The sequence below is a fragment of the Pocillopora damicornis genome, chromosome 13 (assembly GCF_964200805.1).
Source record: "Pocillopora damicornis chromosome 13, jaPocDami1.2, whole genome shotgun sequence".
NCBI classification, from domain to species: domain Eukaryota; kingdom Metazoa; phylum Cnidaria; class Anthozoa; order Scleractinia; family Pocilloporidae; genus Pocillopora; species Pocillopora damicornis.
The window spans coordinates 1,940,001-1,960,744 of record NC_142682.1 but is presented as its reverse complement, the minus strand read 5'-3'; the positions used below and the strand labels follow the sequence as shown (position 1 = coordinate 1,960,744).

General features: G+C 39.5%; 4 protein-coding genes across 7 annotated transcripts in view; 3 read left to right on the top strand and 1 right to left on the bottom strand.

The window, feature by feature from the left end:
• Nucleotides 1–8,339, top strand: part of LOC113677866 (inositol 1,4,5-trisphosphate receptor) — a 36,092-nt gene extending 27,753 nt beyond the window's left edge. For all 3 annotated transcript variants that reach the window (XM_089191027.1, XM_089191026.1, XM_089191028.1), the window contains 11 exons: nucleotides 75–194; nucleotides 2,364–2,489; nucleotides 3,124–3,190; nucleotides 3,546–3,668; nucleotides 3,941–4,113; nucleotides 4,806–4,970; nucleotides 5,548–5,737; nucleotides 5,862–6,221; nucleotides 6,564–6,724; nucleotides 6,933–7,094; nucleotides 7,540–8,339. In XM_089191027.1, the coding sequence (XP_089047153.1) occupies nucleotides 75–194; nucleotides 2,364–2,489; nucleotides 3,124–3,190; nucleotides 3,546–3,668; nucleotides 3,941–4,113; nucleotides 4,806–4,970; nucleotides 5,548–5,737; nucleotides 5,862–6,221; nucleotides 6,564–6,724; nucleotides 6,933–7,094; nucleotides 7,540–7,641 (1,749 nt within the window). In that variant the 3' untranslated portion in view covers nucleotides 7,642–8,339. The remainder of the gene's footprint in view (nucleotides 1–74; nucleotides 195–2,363; nucleotides 2,490–3,123; nucleotides 3,191–3,545; nucleotides 3,669–3,940; nucleotides 4,114–4,805; nucleotides 4,971–5,547; nucleotides 5,738–5,861; nucleotides 6,222–6,563; nucleotides 6,725–6,932; nucleotides 7,095–7,539) is intronic.
• A 4,308-nt stretch (nucleotides 8,340–12,647) lies between these two features.
• LOC113677865 (tRNA methyltransferase 10 homolog A) lies at nucleotides 12,648–14,097 on the bottom strand. Its single transcript, XM_027194705.2, has one exon. It carries the CDS (start codon nucleotides 13,961–13,963, stop codon nucleotides 12,962–12,964), a length of 1,002 nt encoding a protein of 333 aa, XP_027050506.2. The 5' UTR covers nucleotides 13,964–14,097; the 3' UTR covers nucleotides 12,648–12,961.
• A 38-nt stretch (nucleotides 14,098–14,135) lies between these two features.
• LOC113677913 (thioredoxin domain-containing protein 9) lies at nucleotides 14,136–15,714 on the top strand. The gene has a single exon (XM_027194774.2). The coding sequence runs from the start codon at nucleotides 14,234–14,236 to the stop codon at nucleotides 14,900–14,902; it is 669 nt and encodes a 222-aa protein (XP_027050575.2). The 5' UTR covers nucleotides 14,136–14,233; the 3' UTR covers nucleotides 14,903–15,714.
• A 994-nt stretch (nucleotides 15,715–16,708) lies between these two features.
• Nucleotides 16,709–20,744, top strand: part of LOC113677897 (uncharacterized) — an 11,169-nt gene continuing 7,133 nt past the window's right edge. The window contains exons 1-3 of one of the 2 annotated variants that reach the window (XM_027194753.2): nucleotides 16,709–16,974; nucleotides 18,198–18,505; nucleotides 20,105–20,744. The exon at nucleotides 20,105–20,744 is cut by the window's right edge and continues 1,217 nt beyond it. In XM_027194753.2, the coding sequence (XP_027050554.2) occupies nucleotides 16,973–16,974; nucleotides 18,198–18,505; nucleotides 20,105–20,744 (950 nt within the window). In that variant the 5' untranslated portion in view covers nucleotides 16,709–16,972. Of the gene's footprint in view, nucleotides 16,975–17,742; nucleotides 17,919–18,197; nucleotides 18,506–20,104 lie in introns of those variants that run through there. The other variant, XM_027194752.2, reaches the window with a different exon arrangement.

Here is a 20,744-nt window from a genome sequence, read left to right as displayed (position 1 = left end):
CTTGGGATTTTTCTCAGTCTGGCTTAATTCTTTTTTATAAACAGAACTACACTTACACCTTGTCTGATTTGCAGCTTTCACATCAGAATAAAGATCTGGCGAGTTTACTCAAACCGAGTGCGTCAGCAGAATCGGATGAGATGCACGGTGACAGCGCTCTGGAGTATTACGCAAAACATACGGCACAGATCGAGGTAAACAACTCCCAATAAATACAGCAAGACTGTTTTATTTCACCTACAGATAAATTTTCAGTAAAGCGTCAAAAGTGATCCAGGAATGCATTGCTTTTGCTTTACTTCGCTTTTTGATTGGTCCTCTGAACTCTCACCACTTTCTCAACCAATCAGACGCAAAACTTAAACCAATCATGACTTCGTCGCCTGCCCGATTTTAGACACAAGTGTCCGAGTTTTTATTTTGGCCACTGGCGTTAACCTTGTCATTCTGAACACCAGCGTTCAGTTTATGATTTTAGCCACTAGCGTCCGATTTGTGATTTTGGCCACTAGTGTCCAATTTATGATTTTAGCCGCTAGTGTCCGATTCGTGATTTTGGCCACTAGTGTCCGATTTGTGATTTTGGCCACTAGTGTCCGATTCGTGATTTTGGCCACTAGTGTCCGATTTATGATTTTGGCCACTAGTGTCCGATTCGTGATTTTGGCCACTAGTGTCCGATTCGTGATTTTGGCCACTAGTGTCCGATTTGTGATTTTGGCCACTAGTGTCCGATTTATGATTTTGGCCACTAGTGTCCGATTCGTGATTTTGGCCACTAGTGTCCGATTTGTGATTTTGGCCACTAGTGTCCGATTCGTGATTTTGGCCACTAGTGTCCGATTCGTGATTTTGGCCACTAGTGTCCGATTTATGATTTTGGCCACTAGTGTCCGATTCGTGATTTTGGCCACTAGTGTCCGATTTATGATTTTGGCCACTAGTGTCCGATTCGTGATTTTGGCCACTAGTGTCCGATTTATGATTTTGGCCACTAGTGTCCGATTCGTGATTTTGGCCACTAGTGTCCGATTTATGATTTTGGCCACTAGTGTCCGATTCGTGATTTTGGCCACTAGTGTCCGATTCGTGATTTTGGCCACTAGTGTCCGATTTATGATTTTGGCCACTAGTGTCCGATTCGTGATTTTGGCCACTAGTGTCCGATTTGTGATTTTGGCCACTAGTGTCCGATTTATGATTTTGGCCACTAGTGTCCGATTCGTGATTTTGGCCACTAGTGTCCGATTTATGATTTTGGCCACTAGTGTCCGATTCGTGATTTTGGCCACTAGTGTCCGATTCGTGATTTTGGCCACTAGTGTCCGATTTATGATTTTGGCCACTAGTGTCCGATTCGTGATTTTGGCCACTAGTGTCCGATTTGTGATTTTGGCCACTAGTGTCCGAGTTGTGATTTTGGCCACTAGTGTCCGATTTGTGAGTTTGGCCACTAGTGTCCGATTTGTGATTTTGGCCACTAGTGTCCGATTTGTGATTTTGGCCACTAGTGTCCGATTCGTGATTTTGGCCACTAGTGTCCGATTTGTGATTTTGGCCACTAGTGTCCGATTTGTGATTTTGGCCACTAGTGTCCGATTTGTGATTTTGGCCACTAGTGTCCGATTCGTGATTTTGGCCACTAGTGTCCGATTCGTGATTTTGGCCACTAGTGTCCGATTTGTGATTTTGGCCACTAGTGTCCGATTTGTGAGTTTGGCCACTAGTGTCCGATTTGTGATTTTGGCCACTAGTGTCCGATTCGTGATTTTGGCCACTAGTGTCCGATTCGTGATTTTGGCCACTAGTGTCCGATTTGTGATTTTGGCCACTAGTGTCCGATTTGTGATTTTGGCCACTAGTGTCCGATTTGTGATTTTGGCCACTAGTGTCCGATTTGTGATTTTGGCCACTAGTGTGTCAGATTTTCTGTTTTGGACACTAGTGTCCGATTGTAGGTTTTAGCCACGTGTCGCTGATTTTGATGTTGGCCACTAGTGTCTAATTTTGACACCAGTATCCGATTTTAGAAACCAGTTCCGATTGTAGGCAGTAGTGTCCTTTGTTTGACACTAGTGTCTGATTATTTTTTCTAGTGTCCGATTTTTGACGTTTGAGTCCGATTTAAGACATTACTGTCCGATTTCAGACACTACTGTCCGATTTTGTATTGATTGAACAAAGTCAGTATTTGACTTGACAATGTCCGTTGGCTGGCTGTTATTTCGAGCCTTTATGCGGCTGGTGAGGATTACAAACGGATTGAAAATTTCGCGCCAGATGTTTCTAAATAAACACTATGCGTGTTAGCTTAATGATTTCTCATTGTTTTTCAAACTGATTTCGCCCTGCTTTTGTTTTAGATTGTTCGTCGCGATCGTACAATGGAACAAATTGTCTTTCCTGTACCGAACATTTGCGAGTTTCTGACCCCTGAAAGCAAACTAGACGCGTATCAGACGTGTGAGAGAGACGATCAGAACAGCAAGGTTAGTGATCTGCTTCCAACTTCTCCTCACTTGTCAGAACATTGTTAGTCAGATATTGTTATGACAGTAGTGAATAATCTTGCCTTAACGTCAGTTCCAACACTAAATTCTCCCAAGGAATCCTAAAGAACTGCATAACGATACGTGTAGGGAATATCACGTTCGATCTCCGGTCTGACTGATTATCCTTTCATCATTTTTTTTTTAAACGACGTTTAACTCTTTGCACTGTAAGATCAGTATGCATATTCTCTACACTGTTTTCCGTACATCGTCTAAGGTGCAGACCATTAGCATCTGTTTGACAATCAAGAGCTTCCTAAGTTAGTGATCATTTCCTTTATTCTCGTGACTTCAGTGTGATTCAGGGTTGAGGAGGAGAATTTAGATGCTAGTCACTCTAAGGGGTCCAAAGTTTATTAGCTTTAGAATGATTGTAATCTTTTAAAAGTTTCTTCCTTTGTAATACATCGGTATTTACAAGTATTCATTATAATTTTAAAAAATGGCGAGTTTTTGGACGCTGAAAAATTTCTAGTTAGCGATTGAAGTTCTGTTTTGACTAAACGAATTCTCTTCTTTTGAATCAAACGAGATGTTGAATATAACTTTAATTTTTTTTCTGTCTGTGCAGATTTCAGATTTCTTCGATAGAACCGAGGAACTTTTTAGGGAGATGCAATGGCAGAAGAAACTGCGAGGTAACAAGTTAGAAACTCTGATTATTTGTCATTCAGGAGTTGAGAATGTTTTTTTTTTTGGTTGGTGTACACTTTTTCCCTAGCTGCCACATTTTTAGATGAAAACCATGTAATTGTAAGATATGTAAATTGACTTCCCTCCCTCCTCCCCACTCGCGTAACGCTATCTATAATCTCCATAGGGGGAGGGAAACGGGTCGTCTTTGTCGCGGCTTCACTGAGTCCGAAAATGTAGAAATAAGACCTGACGCACTCTTGTGGAAAGAAACTACTATGAAACTACCTTAAGATTGCGCGACAAGTTATGTTAATTCAATCAACCTATTGAGACAGGTGGCTTTTTTCTTTGTTACAGAAAGTCGATTTTTGTTCGGAGTAAGCAGCCGAATGACTCTGTGGGAACAGATCTCCATCAATTTAGCAATCCTGATCAATTTGCTCGTGGCGTTCTTTTATCCGTTTTCCGACGGGCCAGGTGGTGAGTGTCATGCTGTGGTTTTGTTATCTTTATGTTCCCGGACAGATACTCAGCTTCGTGTTATCTTAAAATATCCTGACAGAATTTTTTTTCGTTTCGTGGGTGGCTCTTACGCGAGGCGAGTCACGTGAGTGACTGCGCGCGCCTGAAAACGTAAGGAAGTGAATCTGTAGGGACAGAAATACCTCTCATAGCTTTCTTAAGGAACTGTTCAATGAAAGTAGGGTGAAAGTATTTTTACTTTTGTTTTCCTTTTTTTCCTTCGTTTGTAGAACTTGACGGACGTCTGTCTGTACTGGTGTGGCTGGCCATGATTGTCTCTTTTGTTATAATTGTTACCTTTCCTCGGCCGTCTGGGATCAGGACGTTTGTAGGCTCAACGATACTGAGGCTGATATTTTCCGTTGGGCTTGAGCCTACTCTTAAAATAATAGGACTGGCAACCGTAAGTAACAATGGCAAAAGAAAAACGACTCGTAAATAAAACTGGTTTAGTTTTTAGGCTTGCTCGTGTACAAAACATCCTGTTAAATAGTCTGTAAATAGTCTTTGATTCAACAGAACAACGTAGCATAGCGGTCAAACGTTGGGCATGCATGAGGGGATCAATTCTGGCCGGCTGCGCGCCACTTTCTCGCCGAACGTAGGAAAAAACCGCTTTCTTGCAAAAGAAAACTGCTACGTTCATGTGAATCTGTAAAACGAAACAAAAGTGGTGAAAAGAAAAATTCGGAACTTAACGTTCACAAAGCATGTCTAATAACGGGTTTCTTGCTGATTAGCCATTTTGTTTGAGCTTTATCAAAAAAAAATTATGCTATTTTCAAACACTGCGTCTTACTCGTTCATTTGGTTGTTTGTAAGACAACTTGGTTTTGGCAAACTGAAAGCACGCCACCTAGCCTCCACAACGTTCGCACATGCGTAGACGTTTGACCTCTGTGTTGTTCGCAGGCTAAACAGACGGAGATGAGAACTGAAAAGGGATCAGTCGTCCCCAATGTAGTATATAGGGGGGAATAACCCTTCCCCTCCCCCGACGATAAATAATGACGAGTCTTAGGTATTGAAATTTTCTCTATGTCAGCGTTCCCTTAGCTTTTGCCCAAAAAATTCACAACCATTGTTATTTTTCAGGTCGTTCTCAAAGCAATATTCATAGTAAGTTATGTTGGAAACCGGGGAACTTTTGACCATAATGTGCGCCGGCTTCTTTCGGACAGGAATCTTGTTCTTCATCTGATGTACTTCACGTTTGGCTTCCTCGGGTTAACACTGCACACGTTCTTCTACAGTATTTTGGTCAGTGTTGTGATTAAGTATCACTTTCTCGTTATCTTTTGTGACAATTTCACCTAGTTGGCTAAGGAGAATGAAGAATTTGACCATCAATTAAAACTGTTGTTTCACAGAGTGAACTGGAACTTTGAGATCATTGAACTGGAACTTTGAGATCATTCCGGCGCAATTTCGACAATATTCTGGAACTTCCAGCTCCAATGCGTTACTGTTTTAATCTTCTTTTCTTTTTTCTACTGAGTTGAATAAAATGTTTTATTCTTCGTTTAAATTTTTTTCAAAGTGATTATTATGTAGCAAGAAAATACATGGTGCGCCACGAATAAACGAGAATCTAAATTATCCTACATAAGTTAACCTTACAGTCACACACAGACTATGTTTTGGGCTTGGAAATAACCTGTGAATACTTTCGAAGCCTGTGTATCTCTAACCTTCAATGAGGAAAACGCCTTTTCTTCTACCGAGAGGTGCCCTGAAAGGAGGCTCTACACCTGCCCTCACACCACCCCGCCCCTAATCAGCACTTCTTGAAGCTGTGACAACAATCGTCTGTAACTTAGGTTATTTTTCTTTTCAGCTCTTGGACGTTATCTTCCGTGAGGACACGCTGTTAAACGTGATAAAGAGCGTAACCCGTAATGGCCGGTCAATTATCTTAACTGCTGTCTTGGCTCTCATACTCGTCTACATGTTCTCCATCATTGGTTTCCTGTTTCTCAAAGACGATTTCTTAGTAGAGACGGATCCAACGCCTTCTCTTAAGCTCGGTGAGTGAATTACCCCTCATAGTAGCTATACGCAATGAAAGTTACTGAATTTTGTTTTCTACTCATCTAGCTGCTTCTTTCAACTGTGCGCATGTCTTCACTTTCTTTTTCTTGTATTCGACAGCATCCTCAGCTACCTGCGATGCTGATAAGAGCTGCGAAGGTTCCATTTCACTCTCGGAAACAAGCTCAGAAGGAGATGACTCAGTAAAGGAACGTGCCTGTGAGACCCTAATAATGTGCATCATCACTACTCTGAACCAGGGGCTCAGAAATGGAGGGGGAATCGGAGACGTCCTCAGACGGCCCTCCATGAAAGAGAACATGTTCGTGGGACGTGTTGTATACGATTTGCTCTTCTTCTTTGTGGTCATCATTATTGTTCTTAACTTGATATTTGGCGTCATTATTGATACGTTTGCTGATCTGAGGAGCGAGAAGCAGAACAAAGAGGAGGTGCTCAAGAACACGTGTTTTATTTGTGGTAGGTAATCATGAATTTTTGCGTGTGTTCTTGAGGAAAAATTTTGAACGAGTGTCGATTTTAATCCGGAATAACTTACGCCACTTTTGCTTCGCTTCTCTCGTTGATTGGCCCAGAAAATTCACACCATCCTCTCAACCAATCAGAATTAAAACTGGCGGCAATCGCGACCTGGTCACTCGCATTTTCCCGCGCTTCAAGTAGCACGCTGAGCAGTTTGTTTACTTGCGGTTTGAGATCCCATTGGTTCCCGATATTTTTTTTTTTCGGCAGTTGTAATTGAAAATTGGAATTCCCTTACCTCACTCTTACATTGATTCTTTCCTACCTTTTTCCTGTCAGGTCTTGATCGGTCGGCCTTCGACAACAAAGTGGTATCATTTGATGAACACATCAACTCAGAACATAACATGTGGCATTACCTGTACTTCATAGTCTTGCTCAAAGTCAAGGACACGACCGAGTTTACTGGACCCGAGAGTTACGTCAGTCTAATGGTCAAGGTACATCATGAATATGGAAAACGCTTCATGAAGTGAGGCAAGGGGAGGGGTGGGAGGGGGAGGGTTTCAATGAAGTTTGAACGAGTCCTTGGGCTTAAATTGCTCACCGAAGGTGGGATGACTCCTAGTGATCGGGTACAACCATTTTTAAGCTACTTGTAGCGACACATCGTGAGCTAACCTACGCGGCGTTTCGTCCTTGTTTTAGGAACACGATCTGGATTGGTTCCCACGCATGCGTGCTATGAGCCTGGCCATTGACGAAGGAGAAAGTGAGCAAAGTGAAATTAAGAATCTTCAGGAAAAGCTGGAAAGCACCACAAGACTGGTATACACTTTGTCGCAACAACTCACAGATCTAAAGGAGCAGGTAGGGCTTGCAGATCAGACCCTATTGCACCTCTCTGTCTCCACCCCATGCCACCTAATCTTCTCTCCTGTAACCTTACCTCACTGCTTTTTCTGCTTCCCTTAAACCTTGTCTTACCTCTTCGTCGCCCCCTCCTGATCTGTCTTCCTTTTTGTCAGACCCCTTCCTCTTTCATTGTTCACCTCATTGTTTGCCTGCCTCCTTCCTGTCCTTGTCTCCTACTTTTCAACCTTACCTGCCTTTTCGTCTTCCTCCCTCCATTCTGCCCACCTCATCGTCTCCAACCTCGCCTTTCTTCTTCTTCTTCCCCACTACCCCCCCCTTCCCCCATCCAACCCTGCCTTGCCTCCTTTTCACTCCCATCCAGCCCTATCTGCCTCCCAGTTGCTTCGCCTTAATTTAAAAATTTAAAATCTACTGCCTTTGCTTTTGGTATTTTAAACAGATGACTGAACATCGCAAGCAGAGACAACGAATCGGTTTGTTGGGCCCTCACTCTGCATCTGCACTAAATAACAGTCTTACGACTAACAACTTCAAGATATGAATGTTTATTTGGAAACAAGAAAGAAAAGTGATCGACAGAAAAGAAGAGAGAAATACCGGACGATGAAGTGAAAGAGATTGACAGTTGAACGGAATCGGGCACTGCAACGAGCGTGGTTGGGTTGAGAACCCGTGCAACAAGGATACTTTTTGTAACACCTACCTGTTTATGGCCCAAGACAGATATTTCTCTCATGATTGAATGTCTGAAGGAAAATCTCGCACTTAAGAGACGAAGAAAGTAGCTTACTCAATCTGACTTAAAATCAGTAACGTTCTCAAAAATATAAATTTACATGAACGTAACTTTTGACGCAAAAAGAAATTTCATTTCTTGAAGGTCTAGACAAAATATGCTTAGCTTGATTTTTGGGAACTTGATTATTGCGCTTTGTTGATTGCTCGGCTTAAGTGAGAAAGGTGTAGAGATCATCATCTTTCACTGACAAATAAAGCGTAGAAAACTTGGCGAAAAAGCTTTGAAGACAAAGGACATGGTGCGTTTATCTGAGACAGTGGTGATTTGTAGAGTTAATTGATCTATAGTGATATGCAGTGAGATTTCTGGAAAACATTACGATCTTATTGCCCATAATTTAAGAACTAGATGTCAAGGTTGAAATTTTTCTAATGGTCTCGTTACAAGTCTTATGACTCTGGTCGTGAGAATTCATATGTAGATAAACAAATTTTTATGGATGACTTGAGTTTCTTTTCTTTTGACAAGTATCCCACCTTCAAGCTTTCAACCCAGTCCCACGCGCTTACCACAAGGCCATGGAGCTTTGATCGCTCACCGTCTTTGGCGTCACACAACGCTTGCTATGCGTGACGACTATCGGCCAGTAGTTGACGAGAGTGAGATGCGCTAAGCTTTGCGGAATCACCACGTCAGAGTTGATATTTGTTGGAAAAAAAAGCTACTGAAGAAGCAGGCTTATAAACTTATGAGCTCAAAGTGTGACGCCAAAGACGGTGAGCGATCAAAGCTCCATGGCGCATACATGAGCTCAGCTCATGTATGCGCCCAAGATGGCTGCAACGTGTTACTTTGTTCTCATCATATTAGGTTTTTTTATTTGTTTTCCTACTCTCTTTCGATCATCATTTATCAATTTTTCGGTTTATGAGAGTCCTCTTACTTTATTGCTGAGATGTCATGGTCCTCCTCGCGCAGTTAGATTGGTGGATGGAAGAAACAAACTTAGGCGCTCGATTTGTACTTGGTGCAAACGTGGTCACTTGACGCTTGGTCTGCCTACAAAATTTGACCTTACTATCTTCGTGGACGTTGAATCTAATCCTGGTCCAACATCCCCTCGGATGGTGGGGATACATAAAGAACAAAACGCCTATCTGGGATATGAGTTCTCTGCGTTTTCGACTGCAACGAAATCGATGAATTGGCTTAATCACAATTCACAACACACTTCTTCATTAGTGCCTTTTGTTCGTCGTACTCAGAGCTTCTGCTACAACTGGAATCTCCCATGTATTTTACTTCCTCTGGGCAAAAATTGTCAAAGAAAGTTTAGAGGTTGCAGAGCGGGAAAAATAGTTCAAGAAAAGCGGCGGCGCTTGAATTATATTCGAGCTTTGGTCTCACCCCAAGGCTGTCGATTAAATTCTTCACGATTTACATGCACGATGAAGACTTCTGTTGGATCGAATCTTAGAAATTTAATTGAACTTACTCCTAACCCGATTAAAAGCTACACACCAAGGGCTCGCTTCGTGAATTTTTGCTTGCTAAATGCTCGTTCAATTAACAACAAGACTACTATCATCAAGGACTTTGTCGTCGAAAATAATATTGATCTTCTTGGCTTGACAGAAACATGGCTTCAATCAGATGCTGACAATGAATTAATTATTCGTGATTTATGTCCTTCAGGTTATTCATTTCATCATGTTCCTAGACCTGGTTCTACTCGTGGAGGAGGAGTTGGCTTGTTATTTCGATCATCTTTCAACTTAAAGTTGCAGCCGCTCAAGAAGTTTTTGTCCTTTGAATATATGGATTTGTTATTGTCAAGTACAGTCGGTTTAAAACTCAGAGTTATTATTGTTTATCGCCCACCTCCCTCGACCTTGAATGGTTTAACACCCTCATTGTTCCTTGATGAGTTTTCTACGTTCCTGGAGCACTATATCGCTGATCCTGGTGGAATATTATTAGTTGGTGATTTTAATATACATGTTGACACCTGTTCTTCCCAACACTCAACTGAATTTCTTCAATTGTTGGATTCTTTCAATCTTACTCAACATACACATGGCTCAACGCATAAAGATCGACACACCTTAGATCTTGTGATTACAAGATCTGATGATAGTATTGTTTCGAATTTAACAATTGGTTCTCCTTTTGTCATCTCTGATCATGCTGCTGTTCATTTCCAGCTCTCGCTTAATAAGCCGCCGCTCGACAAGAAGATTATTTCATTCAGAAAGCTTCGATCTATTGATTTTGATAATTTCTGTGCTGATGTTATGAATTCGAGCCTTCCTGATCTTTTTGCCTCGTCATCGTCATCCTTGGATTATTTGATTGATCAATATAACAGAGTCCTTACTACCATACTTGAGACTCATGCTCCACTGCAAAAAAAGTTAGTTACTTTGCGTCCCGCTGCACCTTGGTATTCTGAGGAGATAAATAATTTAAAGAGATCCCGTAGAAAACTTGAACGACGCTGGCGAATGACAAAACTTCCTTCTGATCGTAAGTTGTTTATTGAGGGATGTGATGCTGTCAACAACTTAATTCGTGATTCCAAGAAGAATTATTTCGCATCATTAATCAATGAGAATCAGTCAAATTATAAACAGCTTTTTAAGATAATTGATAAACTACTACAAAGGAAAACAGATATTCAATATCCCCCCTGCAAATCGCCCACTGATCTTGCTAACAAGTTTATTAAGTACTTCACTACAAAGATAGATAGAATACGGGGTCATATAACGACTGCTGCTTTCCCTCATCGAGATACAGTTGCTGTTGTTGACAACGCCTGTCCATATTCTTTTGATATTTTCAAAATGGTAACAGCGGATGAAGTTCATACATGTATCATGAATCTGGCTGCTAAGTCATGTGCTCTTGATCCTCTTCCTGGTTATGTTACAAGAAATGCACTTAGTGTTCTGTTGCCTTTCATTTCCAAAATCATAAATATCTCATTGGAATCTGGTCAGATGCCTTCGCAACTCAAGGTTGCAATGTTACGCCCGCTCCTTAAGAAATCTTCTTTGGATCATACTCAATTCTGCAATTATCGTCCTGTATCGAATCTTTCATTTATTAGCAAAGCAATTGAAAAATTGGTAGCTAATCAACTTATCTCCTACATTAACGATTATGAGTTAAATGAGACATTCCAGTCGGCGTACAAGAAATATCACAGTGCTGAAACTGCACTTATTCGTGTTCACAATGATATTCTTTCTGCCATTGATAATCGTCGAATCGTAATTTTACTGTTGTTAGACCTTTCCGCTGCCTTCGATACAGTCGATCATACCATCCTCCTCTCTCGTTTACGTGTACGGTTTGGGATAGCTGGGAAGCCTCTATTATGGTTGCAATCTTATTTATCGAATCGCACGCAATATGTCTCCGTTGATGGTGGTACTTCGACGAAACATGACCTTAAATGTGGAGTGCCACAAGGATCTGTCTTGGGACCCATCTTGTATTTGCTTTATACTTCACCGCTTTCAGATATCGTAAAGAAATTTAACCTGAGCTATCATTTTTATGCTGACGACTCACAGCTTTACTTGTCTTTCCAACCAACCGTACTGGGTGATAGGGATCTAGCGGTTTCTAGCATCGAGAGCTGTGTGGATGAAATCAGTCATTGGATGATGGTTAATCGTCTTAAATTAAATAAAGACAAAACTGAATTATTGGTAATTTCCGCTAAACATCTTCCAAGACCACTCCTTCACGAAATTTCAGTTGCTGGTGAGACTATCCCTTCCGTGCAAAAGGCGAGGAATATCGGCACTATGTTCGACAGCCATTTTTGCTTTAAGGATCATATTACTGACATTTGTAAATCTTCATTTTATCATTTGCGAAATATTAGCTATATCAGGAAATATCTTTCAGCGACCACTACTGAATTGCTGGTTCATAAGTTTGTATCTTCGAAGCTGGATTACTGTAATTCCCTTTTGTATGGCCTATCAGCCTATGCTATAAAAAGGCTACAACACGTCCAGAATGCTGCGGCGCGCCTCGTCACACTTACACAAAAGCATGATCACATTACGCCTGTTCTTTTCAATCTTCATTGGCTTCCCGTTAACCAACGTATTATTTTTAAGATTTTACTTATAACCTACAAGGCACTTAACAACCTGGCACCGTCGTACATTTGTGATCTGCTTACATCTTACACCCCATCGCGTCAACTACGCTCATCATTCAAGCACCTTCTGGTTTCTCCATCCTATAACTTGAAAACATATGGCGCAAGATCTTTCTCTGTAGCAGCACCATCATTATGGAATGCTTTGCCAAGTGAAATTAGAAATGCTCAGTCTGTGTCTGTTTTTAAACGTAGATTAAAAACTTTACTCTTTAGAAAAGCCTTTTATAATTAATATTAGCTGTCTTAAGTGTTAATGTTTAAGTTTTTTTTGTAGGCGCCGTTGAACAGTAGGATACTGGCGTGGTATAAATCTTTTATTATTATTTTTATTATTATTATTATTATTTATAATTAATATTAGCTGTCTTAAGTGTTAATTTTCAAGTTTTTTTTCTTGTAGGCGCCTTTGAACAGTAGGATACTGGCGCGGTATAAATCTTTTATTATTATATTATTATTATTATTATTAAAAAGTTCTCTTTTAATCTGTTAGAATTTCCTTTTGTTTTAAGTTCACGTGCTGGTAACACTCAGGCAATCCCCACAGTGTTTCGATTCCCATCGCCCAACCAATGCAACCTATTTTCTTGTTGTTTTGATGTTATTCAGAGAGGTAAAAGAATTCCATTCTCTCTCAATTTTATTAAAAAGCAGATCATCAAGACTTTATTTTGAATGGGAATCGTGTTTACCGTGTTTTCTAGCTTGTCTTTTATATCGTAAATGTCTGAGTTACAAAAAAGGTTAACAGGGCAATGCGCACAACTAAACTTTTCCAGAACCCAAGCTTCATCGATCAATTACTTCTTTACTTTTCTTTAATTGTTAATTACGTGAAACTGTTCTTTGTCCGATCGATCGACAGACCCAGTCTCCCAAAAGGGAGGGCAACGAGGAACAAAACATCAAATGAGCATGGCTTAATAAATGAAAATCCTAATTTAAGTCTTGCAGGCTATAATGTTCATCATTTCCCTCTACTGATTTATCAGTCTCTTCCTCAGCAATCTCATCTTTCTGAGCACCATTTCCCGTTTTCTTGTGGCCTCCATTTTCTGTAGCGCCTTCCATTTTCCTGGCTGGGAGGACTTGGACAAGAGACTCTTTCCAGTCCTTTGTCTGTGAGTACAGCAACATAATCTCAAACACATGATTCACGGTAATTACAGTTCTGGATTTCAACTTCACACACTCACTAATCGGAAACCGCGCATGCGCGATTCCACGCTCGACAGCAAGCCTGTAGCACAGTCCTTTGTGATGATTATGGTCAACAAGGCCACCAATTATGTATGCCTTAGATTCATCGACTTCGCTCAAAACATTGGGTGAATCCGAAGTTAGATACACTACGTCCTCTTGCGAGAAAACATCGCCGTAACTTTCTTCCTTTATGTGAACATCCCAACTTGTATATTTACAGTGAATTTCATCCAGTATTGTCTTGGACCTGCCGCCAAAGCTTGTGAGGTACAACTGAATAGGTCGGTCGGCTCGTCTGTTGATGGAGTACGTTCTTTGGATTTGTTTCAAGAGTTTATGAATATCGCGATCGGTCATTAAATCGTCGAAACTCAGGTCTATTGCGACACGAAGAGAAGAAGCATGTTCAGAGTTCATCGACCTAAATTTCTTCTTCTTCTCACAAGAAAGTTTCTCTTTGTTGTTAGTCAGATTGTCGCTTGCAGAACTCACGCCTTCCTTCCCATCCTCTGTCTCCTTCTCCTCCTGTAGTTTTCTCTTTTCCGCCTTTTTCCTCTCCTTTTTTTCTTTTCTTTTAATTTTCCTATGTTCCACGAAAAATTGACGCTTTTGAAGCCTTTTTCTCTGTCGCTTTGACATTGTTGATCGATCAATGTCCTTCGATTCCTCTATATCGCCTTCCATGTTTGAAACCTGACTATATCTTGGAAGTGAGAGCAGTATGTCACTGGTCATAAATATAACCGTAAAACTATTGCTCTTGAGGTTGGCTGCTTAAATTAACGCGATAATATATATGAAAGCGGTGTTTCACGTTCTCCTTGCAACGCGTCGGCCATCTTTAAAATGTCCCAGAATTCTTAGAAAGCTCGTTCGTTTCCAGGAGAGCTCTGAATAAATTTTGGCGCCTGGTAACGAACTTTCAAAACTACACTACACAAACCCGTCTCTTTGACTTAACTTTAGATCTTACTTCATTTGAACGTATACATTTTAGTGTGTGAAATGGCTGGAAATATTGAGCACCATATCCAAAATAGCTTGCTACAAGCAACAAAGGTAATGGAAGAGCAGATCGATTCAGAGATTGAAAAACTGGACCGTATGACTTCAGACGAAATGGAAGAGCTTCGTGAAAAACGGTTAGAGCAACTGAAAAAACAAGAGCAGCAAAAACGGGAGTGGCTTCACAAAGGACACGGCCAATACAGCGAGATTCCGGGAGACAAAGAATTTTTCAAGGAAACAAAAGACAGTCCCAGAATCGTGTGCCACTTCTTTCGCGATAGCACTTTTCGTTGCAAGATAGTTGACAAGCATTTAGCACTTTTGGCACCGAAGCACATTGAAGCAAAATTTGTCAAAGTGGACGCTGAACGGTGTCATTTCCTCGTAGAAAGATTAAATGTTAAAGTCCTGCCGACCATTCTGCTTATCAAAGATGGTAAATTCCTCGATCGTATCGTAGGGTTCGATGAGTTAGGAGGTCATGATGAATTCAGCACCGCGATGATGGAGTGGAGAATAGCGCGCTCTGGTGTTATCAATTACTCTGGGGATCTGAGTGTACCACCTGATCAGGCTAACAAGAAAAGTTCCACAACGATATTGAAGAAATCAATCCGGAGCAGAAGAGATATGGACGACGATGAAGATTCTGAGGATGATGATTAACTTTAGACCATTAACACTTTACCTCCCAAGATCTGATAGTTAATATTCTCCCCTCAAGCTGTTACAGATTTCCTTGTACACAAGTCACGAGAATTTGTTGTTAGATCAAGATAACAAACTTAAACCCAATAAGTTTGAGAGTTCTCATTACCTGGTTGTTGGATGATGTACGGATATTTTAAGGAGAAGTTACATCTAATCACTTCTGGGAGTTAATGATTATTTCTCCATTTTTATGGTTACTCGCATGTAATGTTTTATCAATCCAGTCCACAATGTAAATGAAGAAATTCTAAGGATGACGATTAACCCTAGACTGTTACCAAGCTTGTATGGTTGCTTAACCCTTTAACTCCCAAGATCTTATTAGCAATTCTCCTCACTGTCTGCCACACAGTTCTTGTGATGTTAGTTTGGAGAATTTGGTATTGAATCAACTTATAATCCCCTGATTGATATTTTTCTTTATTCTCATCACTTGTCTGCTGGATATTGTATTGATATTGTAAGGAGAAATTCTGTTCTGGTTACTCATGGTAGTTAAAGGGTTAATATTTTATCACTCCAAGAATTCTTCTAGTTATGTATAAATTGTGTGACTGATTTCTATGTATTTAAGGGAGACTGTTTTTAAAGTGAATGTGAACTGCCAAATATGGAGGAAATGTGCTATCACATGAAACAAAATAATAATCAAGGCAGCCTTAGTAGACTTGTTTTCCCAAGTGCCTGCCTTATTTATCAACTGTGAGATCTTGTTTAAGGTAGAGTATCTGATGATTGAGTGCAATTAAAGCTCAAGTGCAACTGTGTCTCTCTGTTGCTTGCATGGAGTTCCCCAAAGGGTGTTTGATTTTTTTTGTAGAGGTAACTGAAAACAAAGAAGTCAAATGCAGTTGAGACTTTAAAGGGTCATAGTAGCTCATAGAAGCTCATATCAATTCTGTTGTCAGTTATGTTTTTGAATACATAGTGAACAAAAAAAAAATAGTTCTTTAACAAAAAGTTCTCCTCTGGCACAATTTTGCACACCTATTAATGACTAGATGTGAGTTTTATGAGACATTCCTTTCACATAATTTCAGAAATTCCATAAAGCTGTGCTCTAAAATAAACCCTAGTTTTTTAATACATTCATGCTTCATGCTCTTGATAACACACTTCAGACCTGTTTGTCTCCCTCTGATACAAAAATAACATGAACAGCAAGGCTAAAAGATGAGTAGAAATTTCTTATGAACATATATTCTTTTTTTTCTTAAAAAAAAATATGCATTTAGTTTTTTTTAGTAGTAAAGTTTGTGTTTTAATATGCCTCATTTCCTATTTTTTGTAATTCACGTTTATTTAACCCTTTAACTCTTATGAATGACCAAGACAGAATTTCTCCTTACAATATCAATTCAATATCAACCAGGTAAGTGATGAGAATTAAGGAAAATATCAATTTGGAGATAATTAGTTGATTCAATACTAAATTCTCTTAAATAACATGATAAGAATTGTATGGTTGACAGAAAGGAGCATTTCAAATTAACAAACCTTGATTAAATCTGAAACATTTGTCTCAAATATTTCCTTTTTTTCCTTGAGAGCTTCCATCAGAGCTTGAAACAATGAATGAAACAGTATTACAACATTAAAATGCGAGATGCGAGAAATATATTTCATTGCACAGCCAAAAATGGCTGATTTTTAAAAATTAATTAGAAGAAATGCTACCTACTGATGGTGAACGATTTTTCAAAAGCCAAAAATCCCCCAGATTTCCTTGCGGGTGAAGCTTACAATAACAAATCACGTGATAACACTCTCCACCATTTGTTCGCGCCGTGGGCCGATGAGAGGCTCGCGCCAAAAACCAAATATAAACCATGTTTACGTCGTTATTCCACGAATTACGGGTTTGTTTACATCTTAGATGCTAGAAATCCTCTCTGGTTATTTCTTGGATCTGCCTAAAAAATCCTGGAATTCTACCAGAGCTCGTGTCTTTTCCACCGAAGCAGCGAATGTTGGAAGACCGATGCTGATAAGTGAAAGATCTGCCCTGGACGTGCTGGTCATAGAATGTAAGCAACGTGAATATTTTCCATAGAATTTCTAGGACCCTTTCCAATATCTACTGCGATTTGTAAATTTACTGTCCATATTTTTGAAAGGGGAATGTGTTGCTGTGCTGTCTGTCTACGTATTTTATGTAGAAAACCTTCACTTGTTGCTAGCAATGTTTGATTGTATAATTTATTACTGTTAACAATCTGATGGAACTTGTCTCGTTAAAATTCAGGGTGCCTTCCCCCTGATTTTCATCTCCTTGTTTCACCTCAGATTATTTAATTTAAGATTGCTCGCTTATTTTCGTGATGTTAGAAGTAACTCTTTATTTCTGATTGCATTCAGCTCTTACACGTTAGCGTGAGTGTGCTTCAGCTATCTCATTTGCAATCCAAGTCAGTTTACCAAAAGTTGTAAAAAATTGTGATCACTCATACAAGCCAGTAATAACTCACCGAAGACTTAAAATCTTAAATTTTATAACTAATCCCTGGCAAATGTAACTGTGGCTGTTGAAGCCATGTATGTAATTTCAAAGAATTTTTTACAAATATTCAATAGTAATTAGTCCACCAAAGTTTTTCTCCATAACCCCTTCGGCTTTAAAACTATTTCTTACGATAGCTGGACGAAAATGCCTTGTTTTCACATACTCTAGAAGCTGAATGACCTTGCTAGCGATTTTGCAAATTTTTTAAGCTGATCAGAAGAAAACGTGTGTGAAAGTTTGATTTTGGTTTTTTTTGGACGTAAATGTGCTTAGCCACTCTCTAAACCTTAGCCCCTCCTGTCCTCTTAAACCTCACGGTTGCGATCGATGTTTGGAGCCAGGCGGGAGAAGCTCGCATTTTTGCGTGAATTTATGACCGTCACGAGGCTCGATTTTATACTGAAGACAAGCAGTATTACTCTTAAGACTCATGAAAACTCGCTGTCGAAATTATGGGAGAAGGCAAAGGTAGGAATTCTTGGTAAAACTTCGCTCTCGTTTTCGCTTTGTCAAGAAGCTATCCAAAAGTGAAGGCGACTGACTGCCTTTATTAGCTTATATTTTTGTACGTTATCTTATATGCATCCTCTTAAACCACTGATACTCCATGTCGGGCTTTTTCAGTGCTATGTTATGGGCCAAAACTTCAGGTTTGAAGCAAGGTTGTGTTGACAGGAAGTACTTGTATTAATATTTGAGGTACTGCTCGATGATAATCGCCATTATTATGTTTGCTTCTTCGCTCAGGATGACCGCCGGCGGCTTGCCTCCATCCAAGCAAGAAAGCACGATCAAAGATATTGAAAAAGGTGGCGATTTGACAGACGAGATAGCTGGTAAAGACTCACAGGTTTTGCACGAAACACGATCTCAAAAACAGGCTTCGAAGAAACGTCTTCACGAAGACCATGCGGAAATTTTAACAAAGGAGTCCAGTTTTACTGCAACATCTGAAACAACCAATAGCTCTGTTGGTGTTGCGACTAGGAGCAGTACAAGACCTAATAAAAGAATAAAATTGTCTGTTCCTCAATCTAACAAAGTTGGAAATCAAGGTATGTATACGTTTGTTATAATTTTTTTGGCACGAACGAACTTTTCATATCAGACCGCCATTTTGAGCTACAGGAGAAGCGGATTCAAAACATGAGATTCAGCTACCATTTATTTTGAGATATTGGTGGAAATAAACCAGTGTAATTTTGCGTTCTTCGTGAATTATATTTTTTTATTCACATTTGAACAGAAACATTTGTAAAATTATCGTCTCAAAACGACCAACTTCAGTTGTAGTTTTGGTCTGCTTCAGACTTGTTTACAGTATGTCGGCTAAGTGACACGTCTCACCATGTCAGCAATCACGCAAAACGAAATTTCCTCTCGTCTAACGTAATTTTTAATAGCTGAAAATTTATTTTACATTCTGTACAGATGCTAACATGAAATATTGTTAGTTCTTGAAATTTTTGAGTAAGAACATTATAAAAAATATATATTATAATTATCAGAACTTTGCGATACCTTGGTTATTATGACTGTTTAGTAAGCATTATGCAGAGCTCCCTCACTATCTGCAATTTTGGCTAAAAGAGCTTTGCTAAGTTGGTTAGCTTCTGAACAATCTCACACCTAATAGATAGCTTGCCATTTACATGTATTAATTGTTACTCACAGCAGTTTAATTTTTACTTTAAAATTTTGCAAGGAAACCTGATGATATAGTAGCCATAAGCTCTTGTGATTCAAAATCTTGCTGTGATCATGGAATCAATCTTCCAGATTTTGTCTGGCAAAATCTTTTTGCAGGAAGAAGTATTTCACAAAAATTTGCCTTGTCATGCGAAAAACATTGTTATACCAACTTGTTTCCATGAGTATTGTACCAACAAATTTTCACATAGTGTTTTGTGAAAAAAGAAATGTATTTATTTTCCCGAAGGAGAAGAAGCATAATAATGCATATTTAAACTTGTGATTTTGCAGCAACTGCCCTATATAATTCATGGATGCTAAGTTTTCACTCTTGTTTCAAAGCAAAATGCTACCTGAAAGAAATCTTGCATTGCTACATTTGTTGATAAAATTCTTTAGAAGCCTTCGCATTAACCTAAGGAATGAATTTCAAATTTTGCAAAAATAATTCTTTTTGTGCACAAAATTTAAAGACGCACTCAAATTGCCACTGGCTGTAAAGCAAAAATCAGGTGCAAATTGCCTGTCAAATAACAGAGCTACTTGTTTTTCAAGGAAGTTGCTTGTCAAACACATTTCCCTTTCCTTTTTTAAGTAAGAGGATAACTTAATTTCCACAGAAAGTTCTGGAAGCATTTTGAAACTCAATTCATGAAACTTGAATCTGGAGACTCTGTTCCTGAAAGTGGACTCTCGAAACTTGATTCATGTTAATTGAGACTCAACTTGAAACTCAATTCTGGGAAGTTTTGTCAGTAGAGTTTCCAGTTGAGACAGTAAACCTATTGTATGGAGACTTCTTTGAGTCTATGTAATACTCTTGTAGTTGAGTGTTAACTCAGAACTGCATGTAGCAATTAAGGGATAATGATAGGAAATCAGTGTTTTCTTTTCATAGAAAATTGATGTCACCGAAAAAACTGCATCCTTTGTTTTTCTGTTTTGTTTTGGTTTCTATACAGAAAATAGTACTGGTTGTGAGTTAGTGACCTCATCATCATCATCACCACAGACAAACAGGAGGAAAAAACAACCAAAAAGGCAATGGGAGTCTTGGGGAAAGGCAGAAAAGGACACCTTTTTTGAGGCTCTTCATGAATATGGTAAAGACTTTGATAAGATCTGCAACTTCATTGCAGCCAAACATAAAAGAAGGGGTGATCCTCTTGCTCTGATTAAAAACAAAGACCAAGTTAGACATTTTTATTATCGTTCACTGAACAAGATTAACAAATATCTTCCTGCTGAATACCAAAGGGGAAGTGACACCCAACAGAAGATGATTATTGAATTAAAAGGTTTGATTTGTTATGGAGAACTTCGCAAAAAAATATGTGGCTGGAATGACAAACATGGAAAGAAACTGGAAGAATTACTAAATCATGGAACAATCTCTATCCGCAGCAAAGGGCGGAATTTCAAAATTAAGGCCCCTGTATGTCGGGCCCTTAAACGGCTGCAATCAGTTGGACAAGGCAAGGAAGATGGTGATGCTCAACCTCTTACCATGCCAAATAAACTGGTATTAGAACTTATGCCACATGATCATTTAGCTTGGGCTGCAGTTCAGCAACTGTCTAAAAACCCAAGGTTGAGAACATC

Coding starts and splice junctions, on each gene's coding strand:
- LOC113677865 (XM_027194705.2), bottom strand. CDS start 13,963: ATGACCAGTGACATACTGCTCTCACTTCCAAGATATAGTCAGGTTTCA.
- LOC113677913 (XM_027194774.2), top strand. CDS start 14,234: ATGGCTGGAAATATTGAGCACCATATCCAAAATAGCTTGCTACAAGCA.